A 14,020-nucleotide genomic window follows, 5' to 3' on the forward strand; every position below is an offset into this window, starting at 1 on the left:
GGGTCACCAGATAACCCGATACCAGGTATTTCAATTTAGATCAAAAACCAGGGGAAGGAGTTAGCCAATTGTTGACTTTTGAAGAGGCGTATGGATCTCTGACTTGTAGTAATTGATTTTTAAATTAGATAGATCACATGAGTTCCGGAACACCCTGAGAACAGGAGCAGGGCCCACTCTACCTAATGTTTCTGTCAATTCTAGTCTTGCCACTTGCCTTGAAATTGTAAGATACGCTCTGTAAATTGTTGGTGCTATAGATATAAAAGAGGGTGTTGGCATAACCCAAGACCTTATGTTGGGTATCCGGAGGCCTGTAATGTCTGGGTTAGACTTTACCAACACCAAGGGTTATAGGGGCATCCCTGTCCTGTTCGTTATTGGAAACTATTTGAATGGAGCCTGGCTGAGAGTGTTAAATCGAGCGAGAGGGTCCAGGGAAGCATGTGTGGGCCAAATCCCATGCGCTTAAGTGTTTTGATCATAAAAGTCCAATCGAGCTGGTCGAGCTCTTTTCAGCTTCCATGGACAGAAGTATGGCTGGGGTTGAGGAATAATACAAAAGTGGTGCAAACGCTTATGTAAGAAAATACAATTTCATGAAAAACTTCAACTTTTAGTGTGTAAGCAGGGCCGGCCGAGACATAATGCCGTCTGGGGCGAAGTTTAAAATGACGACTTTAACTTTTGAAAATTCTGTATATTTTTAGGGACTGTGAGATATAACGGCAGACCTCCTTGTGAGTTAGAGTGTGTTTTGTTTACTGGCAGCCATGCAAATGTAAAAAGCAGAAAAATACACACTGACCACATCCAGGTTGTGAGTAGAAAATTAAATAGGAAATATATGACGATAGGAAAATCAGCACATGCAGGGTCATATACAGAAAACAGGATTGTTAATGATGTGTCGGTGTTTCACAGAAATCACCCAGAGAAGAAAGTCCAAAGATTCCTGGGATACCCTTAAGCGCAGTGGTTGATGAAACTGGTTTGGATCTAGGAGAAAGCAAAAAAAATGTAGGAGCTATCTTTTCCAATCACGTTTTTTTTCTCGAGATGCTTACCTCTTAGTCTGTGTTTAACCCCTTTAAATATTTAACGTTTCGGTCATATCTCACCTCTCCCTTCTCTCTTCTAAGGTGATGTTCCACCATCATATGTTCCTTCCTATGTATTAAAATATAACATTTCAAAGTTAACAAAAACAGCCACTCTTAAAGATGATTAGTTAAGATATCTCACAAAATGCATGTAGAAAAAAGAAGCCCAAAACATGGCAATAACCACTGCACCATTTCCCGGATCTGCCCATGTTTGTGACAGATTATCAAATGTGCATCAGACATACCCGTATTTACTTGATTATGAGATGAGGTTTTTTTCAGAACAAATGCTTTGAAATAGGTTCTGACTATGAGACTAAGATCCAGATCCCCGCAATGCTGCAGGGGACCCGGATCCTCCTGTCTTATGCCCCCCATTTAACACTCCCCCCCAACTTACCGGTGCTTCTGACTCCCTGGTGTGTAGTCGGGGCTTCAGGTAGGCGTCTACGTGATTCCCGTTGGCAACTTCCGCTGCAGCCGTAAGGAGGTGCGGTTAGCAGCGTGGATTGTCTGCGTCCATTGCGAAGACCTTCCCGGGCTGTTAGAGGGGAGAGTTCGCCGGTGAGGGTATTGGGTATTTCTGTAGGCAGAGTGCTCTATGATATGCCTTTATGCCACTCTGCCTCCTGAAATGCCTTATACCTCCCTATATGCCACTCTGCCCCATAATATGCCTTTTAACCCCCAGAGTGAGATTTTCTCAACTGTTCAGCCCACCCGTGTGGTCTCTCTATACATTATATATATAATTATTCCACACCCCGCTGTCCCTGGTGCTGATCCCGCTTCTCTCCAGGCCGCACTTTTCTGATCCTGCCACCAATGGTGTCGCTGGGTGGGAGGTGCTCTTTCACGTAGAGCGACGGGTATTCATGATATGACGTCAAATCCCGGCGCTCAGCACAGAAACTTACTGCGTAGGCGCGGACCAGTGAAATGGAGGCTTCGCACTCCCACCAGAGGACTTACGAAACGGTAAGTGAAGGGGAGGAATAGATACTAAGAAATAGACGAGCTAGTGAGGAAATGAGATAAGGGGAGAGATAACGATAACGGGGAGATAACATGAACGAGGAGAGATAGTGGGAAGGGGAGTTAATGAGAAATAACAAAGATGGGTAAAAGGGGCAGAAATAATGAGAAAGGTGAATGAGTGGGAAAAAAGTGGACAGATAACGATAGATAGGGAGAAACGTGATAGAAATGGGAACAGGACAGAGATATAAAGAAAGAATAGGGACAAAGAGGAGGAGAAAAAGGAGACATAATGGAAAGTGGGAGTGAATGACAAATGGGATAATCAGAAAAAGAGAGATAATGAGAAAGGGCGAACTGAGGAGAGAAATGTGAGATAGGGAGAAATAGAGTGAAATAGGAGGGATAAACAAAAATGGGAGAGAAAATGAGAAACAAAAAGAACTAGGAGAAGCGGTAAAGAGGAGGTAAACTAAATACTAACAGTAGGAGAGATAAAGAGAAGAGAAATAAAGAAGAAATGTATTTCTTGTACTAAGTATTAGGGCTGCAACTAATGATTATTTTCATAATCGATTAGTTGGCCAATTTATTTTTGCGATGAATCGATTACTCGGATAAAAAAAGAAAATTAAATTTTTCATTTATTTAAAATAATTTAATTTTAAAAAAAGGCAGAATAAAAAAACTTTGAAAAATGCATTTCTTGTTTTTATTTCCCAACCTGCCCCTCCAGTTATGCCCATTTGAGCCCAGGCTTCCCACACTGCCTCCCAGACATGCCACACTGCCTCCCACATATACCTTAAATACCCTATATGCCTTATACCCCCTGATATGAGACTGTGCCCCCCAGATATCCCATAGTGCCCTCATAGATTCAGCACACTGACACCATACTTTTATAAATAAGTATTGGGTTAATCTTCACTGTCCCCAGGATTTAGATTCCCCTTAGTTTGCACCCCTTTACCTCGAACTGCACCTTAAGTTAACCTTCTTAAATTAACCCTCAGTCCTCACCATTAAATTAACCCTGAAGACCCCATTAACCATAGCTGCCCCTAAATTAACCCTAAACACCCCATTAACCATAACTGCCCCTAAATTAACCCTAAACACCCCATTAACCATAACTGCCCCTAAATTAACCCCCACCTCCCCTAACTTTCAGCGGCCCAAATATTAATTTTATACTCACAGTTAGATGAGTGTCTGAGCCATGGGGACGCTATAAGGAAATGGGCGGACCAATCTGCCCCTGACTGCGGGGAGGTACTAGGAGAAGGAAAGGGGCGGGCCAATCATCAGAGTGACTGCAGGGAGGGACTGTAAGTAGTAACTGCTGTAAGTGACACTGAATGAAACAGATTATAAAACTAGGGGTATTTCTCTAAAAAAAAAAAAACCCTCATTTTATAATCGATAAAATCGATTCAACTAATCGATAAAGAAATTCGTTGGCAACAATTTTCATTATCGATTATTATGGAGTTTATCGATTAGTTGTTGCAGCCCTACTAAGTATCTTTTTCTGTCAGAGGCAGTAAAATACAAAGACTGTTAAGTTACACCAACTATTCAACATTTAGTTGGAAGATACAAACAGTACAGCTAAAAACAAAGAGACAAAACAAGATTTTTTTGAATAATGGAAAGCCTCCCAGAACCAAATATATAGTGCAATAAGTTTAAATCAAATAAAGTGCTATATGTTGATATAATTTAAACATATTGCACTATATATTTCTGATTTTTTTATGTATCCTACATTATGAGAATGAAGGTACCAAATTTTAATCTTTTATGCCCATCGGTGTAATAAGCACACAGCCCACTTGTTTATGTTTATACATTTTTTTCTGGTGGAGACACCAGAGGGAAATGCAGCTAATCAGGCGCTGTGTACATTCACTTTTGTACTATTTATCATTTATATAAGTCGTATTAAGTTGTGTTATACATGGTTTGATTTCTTTGAGTAGAAACACATGCCCCACACTCAATATCTTATTATTGCAGGAAAACAAATAAGTCAAAGTTAAAAAATAACATGATTTTTTTTGTTCAGATGAAACTAGTTTGAAAGCAGATGTTGTACAAGCAAATAACACACAATAGTAATGTTACATTGTGTGTGTTATTTTGGAAAACTTTGTTGACAGAGAACATTGCTGTAACTGTTTACAGAGGCTTGAATGTATTGTGTACAGTATGTGGAGAAATAAAAGTCAATTAATGAAATGTTTAAATGAATCCATCACTGAAATATAAATAAACTTAAAGGATTTTATTAAACTGGGTAAAACCAAGATAATATATAAAGAATGCAAATGACACATTGGATGCTGTACAGGTAACTAAAGGGGTTTTAAATGAGTTTACTTATATAGGGCTTTGTAGTTTAAAGAACTGCAACATGGTAACATTTGTGTGATGCTGTAGGTTTAATCGTCAATGACAAGAAGAAGAGGATCAGCGTCTGATGAGTGCTGCTTTGGCAGTGAAGTTGAAGTTCTAGAGATCTCCAGGAGAGGAAGCTTGAAGGATGAAAGATCTTCCAGACATCTCAAGCCCTTCCGGTAGCTGGAGAAAACAAGAATAAGAAACCTGTGATTATGAAAGCCAGGAAAATCATGGTAAGAAAATTACACGTTCTTATGGGAATAATGAATATAGGAGATGTTTAACCCCTTAATGACAAAGCCCGTACATGTACGGGCTCAAAATGCATTGTTTTCAATGGGTTTAGGGACCGCCCATTGTCCTTAAGGGGTTAAGGAACAATGTGGACAAACTGACAAATACAAGATCAAACAATGTAGGGCAAGTGATCACAGAATGCATAGAAGATGAAATGGGGAACAAGACACAATTGTTACATGTAAGAAATGTTAGGGACAGGAGATACCGACCTGTTACAGATCTACTTGGAACAGGCTTTGAAGGATAGTTGACACAAATTCACGTCTGAGCATCACACCTGGCATAGGTAACAAAAAAGATCATTAAAATGAAATCTCATCCTATGCACAAATTTACAGTATATATATGGCCTGAAGATACAGTCATCACTAGACAAGAACCAATGGGAGAATAGGAGGGAGGAATTAGTAAAGGAAAATTAGCTTGTTGGTTTTCAATAAAACTAGTTATTGGGTAATTTCGTGTTTATGACAAATAAAAAGAAGAGACTCACAGACAAAAGACTTCCAGTGTGAAATAGCTTGCAGGTTTTAGTTTGCTAAAATCTAAATCCATGCAGAATTCTAAATATGAAAAGAAGAGAAACAAGAAATGAGTAATACGTTGTAGGCGAGAGACAATTTTAAATTACCCATAAACTTTAGGAAGGGACAAGAGACTTACAGATAAAAGACAGAATTCATTCTAAATTTTTCCGGTTTGAAGGGTTCATTCCTCAAGCACCAGGCGACTCTGACAAAATCTCACATAGACCTACATAGAAGGAAGAGGGACAGTTTCAGCTGCCAGACAAATCGAACCTCTTGAAGATTTAATAACTTACAGAGTAACTCAAAAGACCTTCTTAAATGAATCAGTGCCCTTGTTTAGTTCTGTCCGTGGTACATCTCATCATCATGTTCCACTCGTTTCAGTCCAATTGGTCCACGCTGGATCTAGAACAAAGAAGAAACACATTTTAAGAAGCGGATAGACCTTTTCCCTCTACTTCATTGTGTAGGGTAGGAATACTATTTGTAATTTGGCAGAATAGGAGATCATCTGCTGTGTTTTGGGTGCTTTTGTGTGATGTTGGACAGCAAGGGATGCTCTACTTTGATGTTACGTAGCATGGAAGCCTGTCTGTGACACAGTATGACAGGTGGCAGCAGACTGCATGGCTCCCAGCTGTCCTGCTTTGCGTGTGGCCACTCGATCTCGCTGCCGATCTCTAGCTCTCTCCCAAAAAAAGAAGACAGAGGAAGATCTCTATGGGACAGCAGGATTCAGAACCACATTTCTTCAAGTCTAATTATATTCTCTGGTGTTTGGAACACTGGAGAATGCATGTGCAGTAACATTCTATCCTCTGTGAATCGGGACCCCGGGGGACAGAGCTTAAAGGAAAGCTCTACTATGCATGCGCCCACCCACCACCCCCCCTGCATCCCGATTCACTGGGGATAAAAGTTGTGAGGTATGTGTTAGAGGCCAGATGGAGTCTCGCTTCTAAGTTGTTAAACAGCAGGACAAGGTGCAGCACTACGATGTTGGACAGCAATGAAGTTCTGTGTGGTGTTGTGTTGCATTAAATGCTTTTCTGTGATGTTGGACGGCGTGTGGAATGGCTGCGCTGTGGTGTTGGACAGAGCAGGTGGAATTGCCGCGCAGTGATGTTGGACAGCTGTAGAAGGTGGTAGATGAAGCAGGGAGGTGACATCCTGGACTGCTGGTCGTCGTCCAACAGGAGACTTTTCAGGCAAGATCTTCAAGCTGAATCCTGAATAAAAGAGAATTTGTTCCCATCTCAGATGTTGGATACATGGAGGGATGTTTATTCCCTCCATTTGGGGCTAACAAAAGACAGGTCAGGCAAATCCCAACTTTTTTTGTTTTTGTTACAATTAGCCCCCTGTACAGATGAAAAGGATATATCCTGGGAACTGAGGTGAAGATCTCCAGTTGGGTCCTGCAAGAAAAAAGCGAAAAGTTCCTTGATTTCAAAAACACATCATAATGTATACTATGGCGGCAGGTACGTAACAAACCGCTCGTCAGTCGTCATTAGATGGGCTCCTTAGCAATGATTAATTGGTGGAAGGAAATGTATCAAAGGCTCGGAAGAAGAAATCACATACAGTAACTTTACATGTGTGTGGGGGTTCTCTTTGTGCACCGGATGTGTGCTTATGCCATTATTAAGTACTTTTTAAGGTTGAAGAGCAATAAGTTGTGATATTAGAACTTAGTGGATCTAAAGCATTTTGTAATGGCTAGACGTACCACCAGAGGCAGGTATGGGGGCCAGATTTTGCGTTGTTCCAAATGGTCCCAGTTCAAGATGCCGAAGAAAGGATGCACTCTTATATCACCATTCGTCCCAAGCCGGCATTCTGGATCTTTAAGCAGAAGCTGAGAAAGCAAAAGAAAAATAAAAAATGTTTTTTGCATTCGAATTTCCTGACGTATTTAGCCAAGTTTTTGTTGAGTTTAGTAACCATATTTTGCCCATTCCAGAATCTGCTGCACAACACTCCCTTATGGTCTATAAAAGTTCCTGGATAGCCACACACCTTGTCAGGACATTTGTGATCCACTCACCTTCATGAGGATGTCTTTCTGATCTGCTAGCAGCCAGCTTGGGTACGGGAAGTCATTGTGAACGGTGCAGTCCCGGTACTCCCTCTTGGGCTGTGATGATGTAACTGGGACCCTTCCCACCAGCATCTGGAACAGAGTGACTCCAAACGACCACCAGTCTGCGGAGGCGCCATATTTCTTCTTTTGAAAAACCTGCAAAACAAGTTCAATATGTGAAAAATGTAGATGGGTAATGCATTGTAAAATAATTAAGGTTTAGATTAACTATAGCATTAATCTAATTAATACATTCTCACCTCGGGGGCCATATATTTTCTGGTCCCAACTACGCCTTTGGTTTTGGCTGCTCCGATGATCTTCTCCACGACGAGGCCGAAATCGCAGATCTTCAGGTGTCCATCGCTGGTCATCAACACGTTCGCTGGCTTCAGGTCCCTAAATGATTCAGATAAAGAAAATGTTCATTTTCCTCTTAAGAATTCTGAAAGATTTTGAAATGGAATAAATGGTGAGATGAAGGGAACTTGGGGTGATGGAAGACATAAGACTCAACAAAAGAGCAAGAGAATGGACAGTTGAGAGCAGAAATATTTTTTTTTAACCGATGAACTATTCCATGGCTGTGTAGAAACTGAAGACCGCAGGTGATCTCTGCAGCGTAGAACCTGCCAGAAGGACACAAACAGTTTAGTGAGTAGTTTCTAAATATTAGCAAAGGGTTATTTACAGCGATGGAGAGCCTCTGATTTCACTGCATTGGGATTAAAGCTAGAGGAGCCATTTAGACAGCATGGAAATGATCATTGGCTTTATGTCTACTCTGTTGCTCACACTGCAGCACTGGTTCCCATCCGGCCGTTCCTCCTCAGGTGGTTTGACAGGCTGCCTCCGCTCACGTTCTCCATGACGAGAAAGACGCGGTGCTTATTTTGAACATAGAGCAAAAACAGTTACAGTCATGCAGAGACTAATAGTACAGTGACACATGCAGATCTTCTGTAGAAATGGCGCATGGTAGAAGGTGAAAGGACGGGAATAGGCTGCAGAGCAACAGACAATTCCGTACCTGGGTGTGAAAAGCACCAAAGCCGTGGCAGAGGAATGGGCTTTCTGCTGCCAGCTCCAAGACTCGTCTTTCCCGCATGATGTCTTCTTTCCGTGATGAGCTGCGTTTGATGATCTTAACAGCCACCGGATGTTTACTGCTCCTCCATGACGCGAGCATGACCTGAGATAACCAGGAAGGGGTGACAGTTATAATTGATGTTTGAAATGTGAAGCTCATTATCAACATAGAAAGGTGCAGTTTGATGGCAGATCAGATCCATTCAGCCCATCCAATGTCCTAATGTAAAGACTCAAACCATAATCAGTCCTTGGTCTTACTTAATATTCAGGAGCCATATGCCTATTCCATGTATGTTTAAATTATGTCAATGTTTTGTCCTCTACCACTTGTTCTGGGAGGCTATTCCGCCTATCTACCACTCACTCCGTCCACTACAATATAGATGCGTAAATCTACCGTATTGGCTCAAATATAGGCCGCACTTTTTTCCCCCACGCTGAGTCCCGGCACCGGAAGTTGTGTACGCATATTGCGTAGATGTCCCCGCCGGCCCCGCAAGACACCCGGGAGTCTGCTCTGGTAAGTCGGGGTGGGGCAGAGTGGCAGCATATCTCGGGGGGGGGGGCAGAGTGGCAGCATATCTCGGGGGGAGGAGGAGGAGGACAGTGGCAGCATATCTCGGGGGGGGAGGACAGTGGCAGCATATCTCGGGGGGGACAGAGTGGCAGCATATCTCGGGGGGGGGAGACAGAGTGGCAGCATGTCTATTAAAAAAAAAAATTCTTTAAAAAAGCACCAAACTTTTAGGGTGCGGCCTATATACGGGGGCGGCCTATATCCGTTTGCAATACGGTAATTTTAAAACTAGTCGTAGAATACTTAACCCAGCCCTATAGGTTCAATGTCTTAATCTGCAAAGACAACCTGAGACGAAGTTGTTGATATGGAATGCAAACATAGAATGCACATTAAGTTAATATCAATACAGAAGAGGTGGAAGCAATTTGTACACCAAGCGAACATGGGTTTATTGTAATAAATTATAACATTATAGAAAAGAAATATATTTTAACACCTAGATAATTTAAGGGGATACATTTAAATATTTAATATTGTGAAATACGGTTCTCACTATATAATAATTTTGCCGAAAACAGGAAACATAATGTTTATCCAAGGTGACTGTAAAAATGAAGTATAATGGTTCTTTGACACAACTCTTTAATTTAGATAAATTGAAAAAAATTTAATTTAAAGCCCCAACCTGTCTTTTTCGTAAAGCTTGGTTGTATAGCCAGAGGTATCAGCAGTAGACAGAGAGAAGTGCTCATGTCGTTGTACAGAGCACTGTTGAGACCTCACTTGGAGTAGTGTGTACAGTACTGCAGACCGTATCTCCAGAAGGATATAGTATTATGATGCGGTCCATACCTTTATTCCCATTTTTTATTGTCTTATTTCTTAGGATGTAGTATCATACAGATACTAAAAAAATCATTTTATACAAATGGTAAGGTCTAGACTGGGGGATAGGCAAGCCACTGCAGGCTACGGGGGGCAGTCTGGCAGGAACAGGCAAGTAGCAGCAGGCTAAGAGGGGGGAATCAGGCAGGTAGCAGCAGACAGGGTAGGGAATAGGTAGGAAGCAGTGGAAGGGAGAAACAGGCAGCAGACCGGCAACAGACCGGGGGTGAACACTCAGGCGGCTAGGGCTGCAACAACTAATCGATTTTATCGATTATAAGATGAGGATGCTCTGAAGAATACCCCTCGTTTTTATAATCCGGTTCATTCAGTGTCACAGCAGTTAATACTTACAGTCCCTCCCTGCAGTCACTCTGACGGTTGGCCCCCGCCCATTTCCTTATAGCGTCCACACCGCTCAGCAACTCATCTAACAGTAAGTATAACATTAATATTTGGGCTGCTGAAAGTTAGGGGAGGTGGGCTTAATTTAGGGGCAGTTATGGTTAATGGCATGTTTAGGATTAATTTAGGGGCAGTTATGGTTGATGGGGTGTTTAGGGTTAATTTAGGGGCAGTTATGCTTAATGGGGTGTTTAGGGTTAATTAAGGGGCAGTCATGGTTGATGGGGTCTTTGGGGTTAATTGAGGAGCAGTTATGGTTAATGGGGTCCTTAGGGTTAATTTAGGGGCAGTTGTGGTTGATGAGGTCTTTAGGGTTAATTTAGGGGCAGTTATGGTTAATGGGATCTTTAGGGCTAGTTTAGGGGCAGTAATGGTTAATGGGGTCTTTAGGGCTAATTTAGGGGCAGTTATGGTTAATGGGGTATTTAGGGCTAAATTAGGGACAGTTATGGTTAATGGGGTATTTAGGGTTAATTTAGGGGCAGTTATGGTTAATGGGGTCTTTTTGGTTAATTTTAGGGTGCGGCCTATATACGGGGACGGCCTATATCCGAGCCAATACAGTAATTTTAAAACTAGTCGTAGAATACTTAACCCAGCCCTATAGGTTCAATATCTTAATCTGCAAAGACAACCTGAGACCAGCTTTTAATGAACAGAATAATATAGGCTCCAGATGCCTTTTTAACATCGACATCTCATTTTATCTCAGACGTAGTTGACCTAATTATTCCATTTGCAGTTTTGTGTAGAAAGCCGACCCCAGAGCATTGATTTTAGTCCTTTAAGCATTAAATCTGTTACTATGATAAAATTACCTGATTCATAGAAACATAGAATCTACCAGCAGACCCATCCGGCCCATCTAGTGTACAAACTCACAGCTTAATCAGTCCTTGGTCTTGCCTTAGATACCATGTATTACCACTTCTGCTGAGAGGCCATTTATCTACCACCCTCTTGGTAAAGTAAAATTTCCTGACTTTACATGGAATCCCCTCACCCTTCACATTATACCTTCAGGATACCCCTTTAGCCTTTAAAAAAACAACACATGCACATTTTTCTGCATCTTTTATTATAGCGAAAATAAACATCATTTTATCTTAATACCCGGCACATCCTGATTTATAAATGACACCAATGCGCTTGCACATCCACTTTTCCTTAATCTGGCAATATGGACACTCAGTAGGCCTGGCAGTCTCTGGTATATACTGAACATTTCACTCATTACTGTTCCATTTAGTTACAAAGATAAAGTTAAGATCGTTTCATATTAATGAATGAATGATATATGACGTGAGTGACAGCTGCATGAGCAAATCAGTATCTCCCACCTGCCTAACTGCCGCCGCCACCGCGTGGAGTGTCCAGTAACTGCTCAGTGTGCTTCTCCTGTATGATAGACCCCGGATACAATGTATCAAGCTCTACCTTTGCTGCTCTCCAATCCAAACCCGAGGATATCGTCTCCCAGCCTTAAGTGTAAAGCTTGTGTGTTTGGAATGAGTGAAAATAAACAGCTTTTGGAGGCCGTACCGTCTATAATATGGGCTGTGTTCAAACTGATTTATTGGATTAAAGTGTCACTGTTTTCCCTACCTAGAATGATCCCAGAAGTAAGTCAAAGGCATGTTTTATGTGTTTTTTTGTTACATATTTCCCCTAAAAACTCTTTCTGTACCCCTAGATAAAATAAACACGTTACTCACTTTGCCAAATCCACCTCTTCCCAACTCAGAATAGAAGGTGAAGTCTGTGAGGCTGAGGGGCTTCCTGGGTCCATCTTCTGATCCGCTGGGCTCTCCTGCAGGGCTCTTCTTCCTCTTCTTTCTTCCGCGGTCCGTCTCGCTTCCTTGGGAGCTGTGTTTCTTCCGTTTTTGCTGGTCGTCCCGGGGTAGATCTTCGGTCCTCTCTCCCTCCTCTTTTCCCGGTGGTTCAGGGTTCTTCGGGTCTTCATCCTGACGTCTACGTTTCCAAGCCGCTAGGAATGGCATTTCTCCAAATAAAACGCTGTTCTCGCACCAATAGTATACACCACTGGGAATCAAGAACTGATAGCTTATAACTGCCATTTGCCCCATATATATAGGCTGTCACATATAGAATACGATGACCTCATGCCCACGGCCGTGCGACTCGGCATGCGGGATTAAGGCGGCCATCTTTGGGGGTTTTTTTTACATTTCAAATGTGTTTTTGAAATATCGAAGTCCCCTTACTGTTTTTGATAGTGAAATATAGTGTTTTCATGAGCAATATGCCAAAAGAACAGGGCCCCGGATCTACCGGCACCAAAGATCCCAAACGGGCCAGCATTTTTGGATCTCTCAGTTTTACAGTCATATTAAGCAAAATGATTGAAACTGACTAAATTACTGAGGTTTGAGCAAATAAATACCAGTCTTTTGTTTTGTGAAGTGTACTGAAAGCCATGCATATGGTACTTATATGTTAAAACTGATATAAATAAATTTGCTTCATGGGTAACGTATATAAAGATGTTTGATGAACGCTTCATCGACGAAGTTGTTGATATAGAATGCAAACATAGAATTAAGTTAATAATGCACATTAAGTTAATATCAATATAGAAGAGGTGGAAGCAATTTGTACACCAAGCGAACATGGGTTTATTGTAATAAATTATAACATTATAGAAAAGAAATATATTTTAACACCTAGATAATTTAAGGGGATACATTTAAATATTTAATATTGTGAAATACAGTTCTCACTATATAATAATTTTGCCGAAAACAAGAAACATAATGTTTATCCAAGGTGACTGTAAAAATGAAGTATAATGGTTCTTTGACACAACTCTTTAATTTAGATAAATTGCAAAAATTTTAATTTAAAGCCCCAACCTGTCTTTTTTGTAAAAGCTTGGTTGTATAGCCAGAGGTATCAGCAGTAGACAGAGAGAAGTGCTCATGTCGTTGTACAGAGCACTGTTGAGACCTCACTTGGAGTATTGTATACAGTACTGCAGACCGTATCTCCAGAAGGATATAGTATTATGATGCGGCCCATACCTTTATTCCCATTTTTATTGTCTTATTTCTTAGGATGTAGTATCATACAGGTACTAAAGAAATCATTTTATACAAATGGTAAGGTCTAGACTGGGGGATAGGCAAGCCACTGCAGGCTACGGGGGGCAGTCTGGCAGGAACAGGCAAGTAGCAGCAGGCTAAGAGGGGAGAATCAGGCAGGTAGCAGCAGACAGGGTAGGGAATAGGTAGGAAGCAGTGAAAGGGAGAAACAGGCAGCAGACCAGCAACAGACCGGGGGTGAACACTCAGGCGGCTAGGGCTGCAACAACTAATCGATTTTATCGATTATAAGATGAGGATGCTCTGAAGAATACACCTCGTTTTTATAATCCGGTTCATTCAGTGTCACAGCAGTTAATACTTACAGTCCCTCCCTGCAGTCACTCTGACGGTTGGCCCCCGCCCATTTCCTTATAGCGTCCACACCGCTCAGCAACTCATCTAACAGTAAGTATAACATTAATATTTGGGCTGCTGAAAGTTAGGGGAGGTGGGCTTAATTTAGGGGCAGTTATGGTTAATGGCATGTTTAAGATTAATTTAGGGGCAGTTATGGTTGATGGGGTGTTTAGGGTTAATTTAGGGGCAGTTATGCTTAATGGGGTGTTTAGGGTTAATTTAGGGGCAGTTATGGTTGATGGGGTCTTTGG

At 41.6% G+C, this 14,020-nt stretch overlaps 1 protein-coding gene and 1 long non-coding RNA gene across 2 annotated transcripts; both read right to left on the reverse strand.

Moving 5' to 3' along the window:
* Window positions 1-4,444: 4,444 nt before the first annotated feature.
* Window positions 4,445-5,306, reverse strand: LOC128505353 (uncharacterized). Its single transcript, XR_008355571.1, has 3 exons — window positions 5,284-5,306; window positions 5,000-5,067; window positions 4,445-4,670 (listed from the first exon to the last, which is right to left on the reverse strand). It is a non-coding gene; the product is annotated as an uncharacterized LOC128505353 (long non-coding RNA).
* Window positions 5,307-6,603: 1,297 nt separating this feature from the next.
* LOC128504423 (protein kinase C theta type-like) lies at window positions 6,604-12,457 on the reverse strand. The gene is made up of 6 exons (XM_053474451.1): window positions 12,429-12,457; window positions 8,437-8,598; window positions 7,667-7,805; window positions 7,371-7,562; window positions 7,053-7,181; window positions 6,604-6,738 (listed from the first exon to the last, which is right to left on the reverse strand). The coding sequence occupies exons 1-6, from the start codon at window positions 12,455-12,457 to the stop codon at window positions 6,604-6,606; spliced, it is 786 nt and encodes a 261-aa protein (XP_053330426.1).
* Window positions 12,458-14,020: the final 1,563 nt, after the last annotated feature.

Source organism: Spea bombifrons, chromosome 9, assembly GCF_027358695.1.
Source record: "Spea bombifrons isolate aSpeBom1 chromosome 9, aSpeBom1.2.pri, whole genome shotgun sequence".
Classification (NCBI taxonomy): domain Eukaryota; kingdom Metazoa; phylum Chordata; class Amphibia; order Anura; family Pelobatidae; genus Spea; species Spea bombifrons.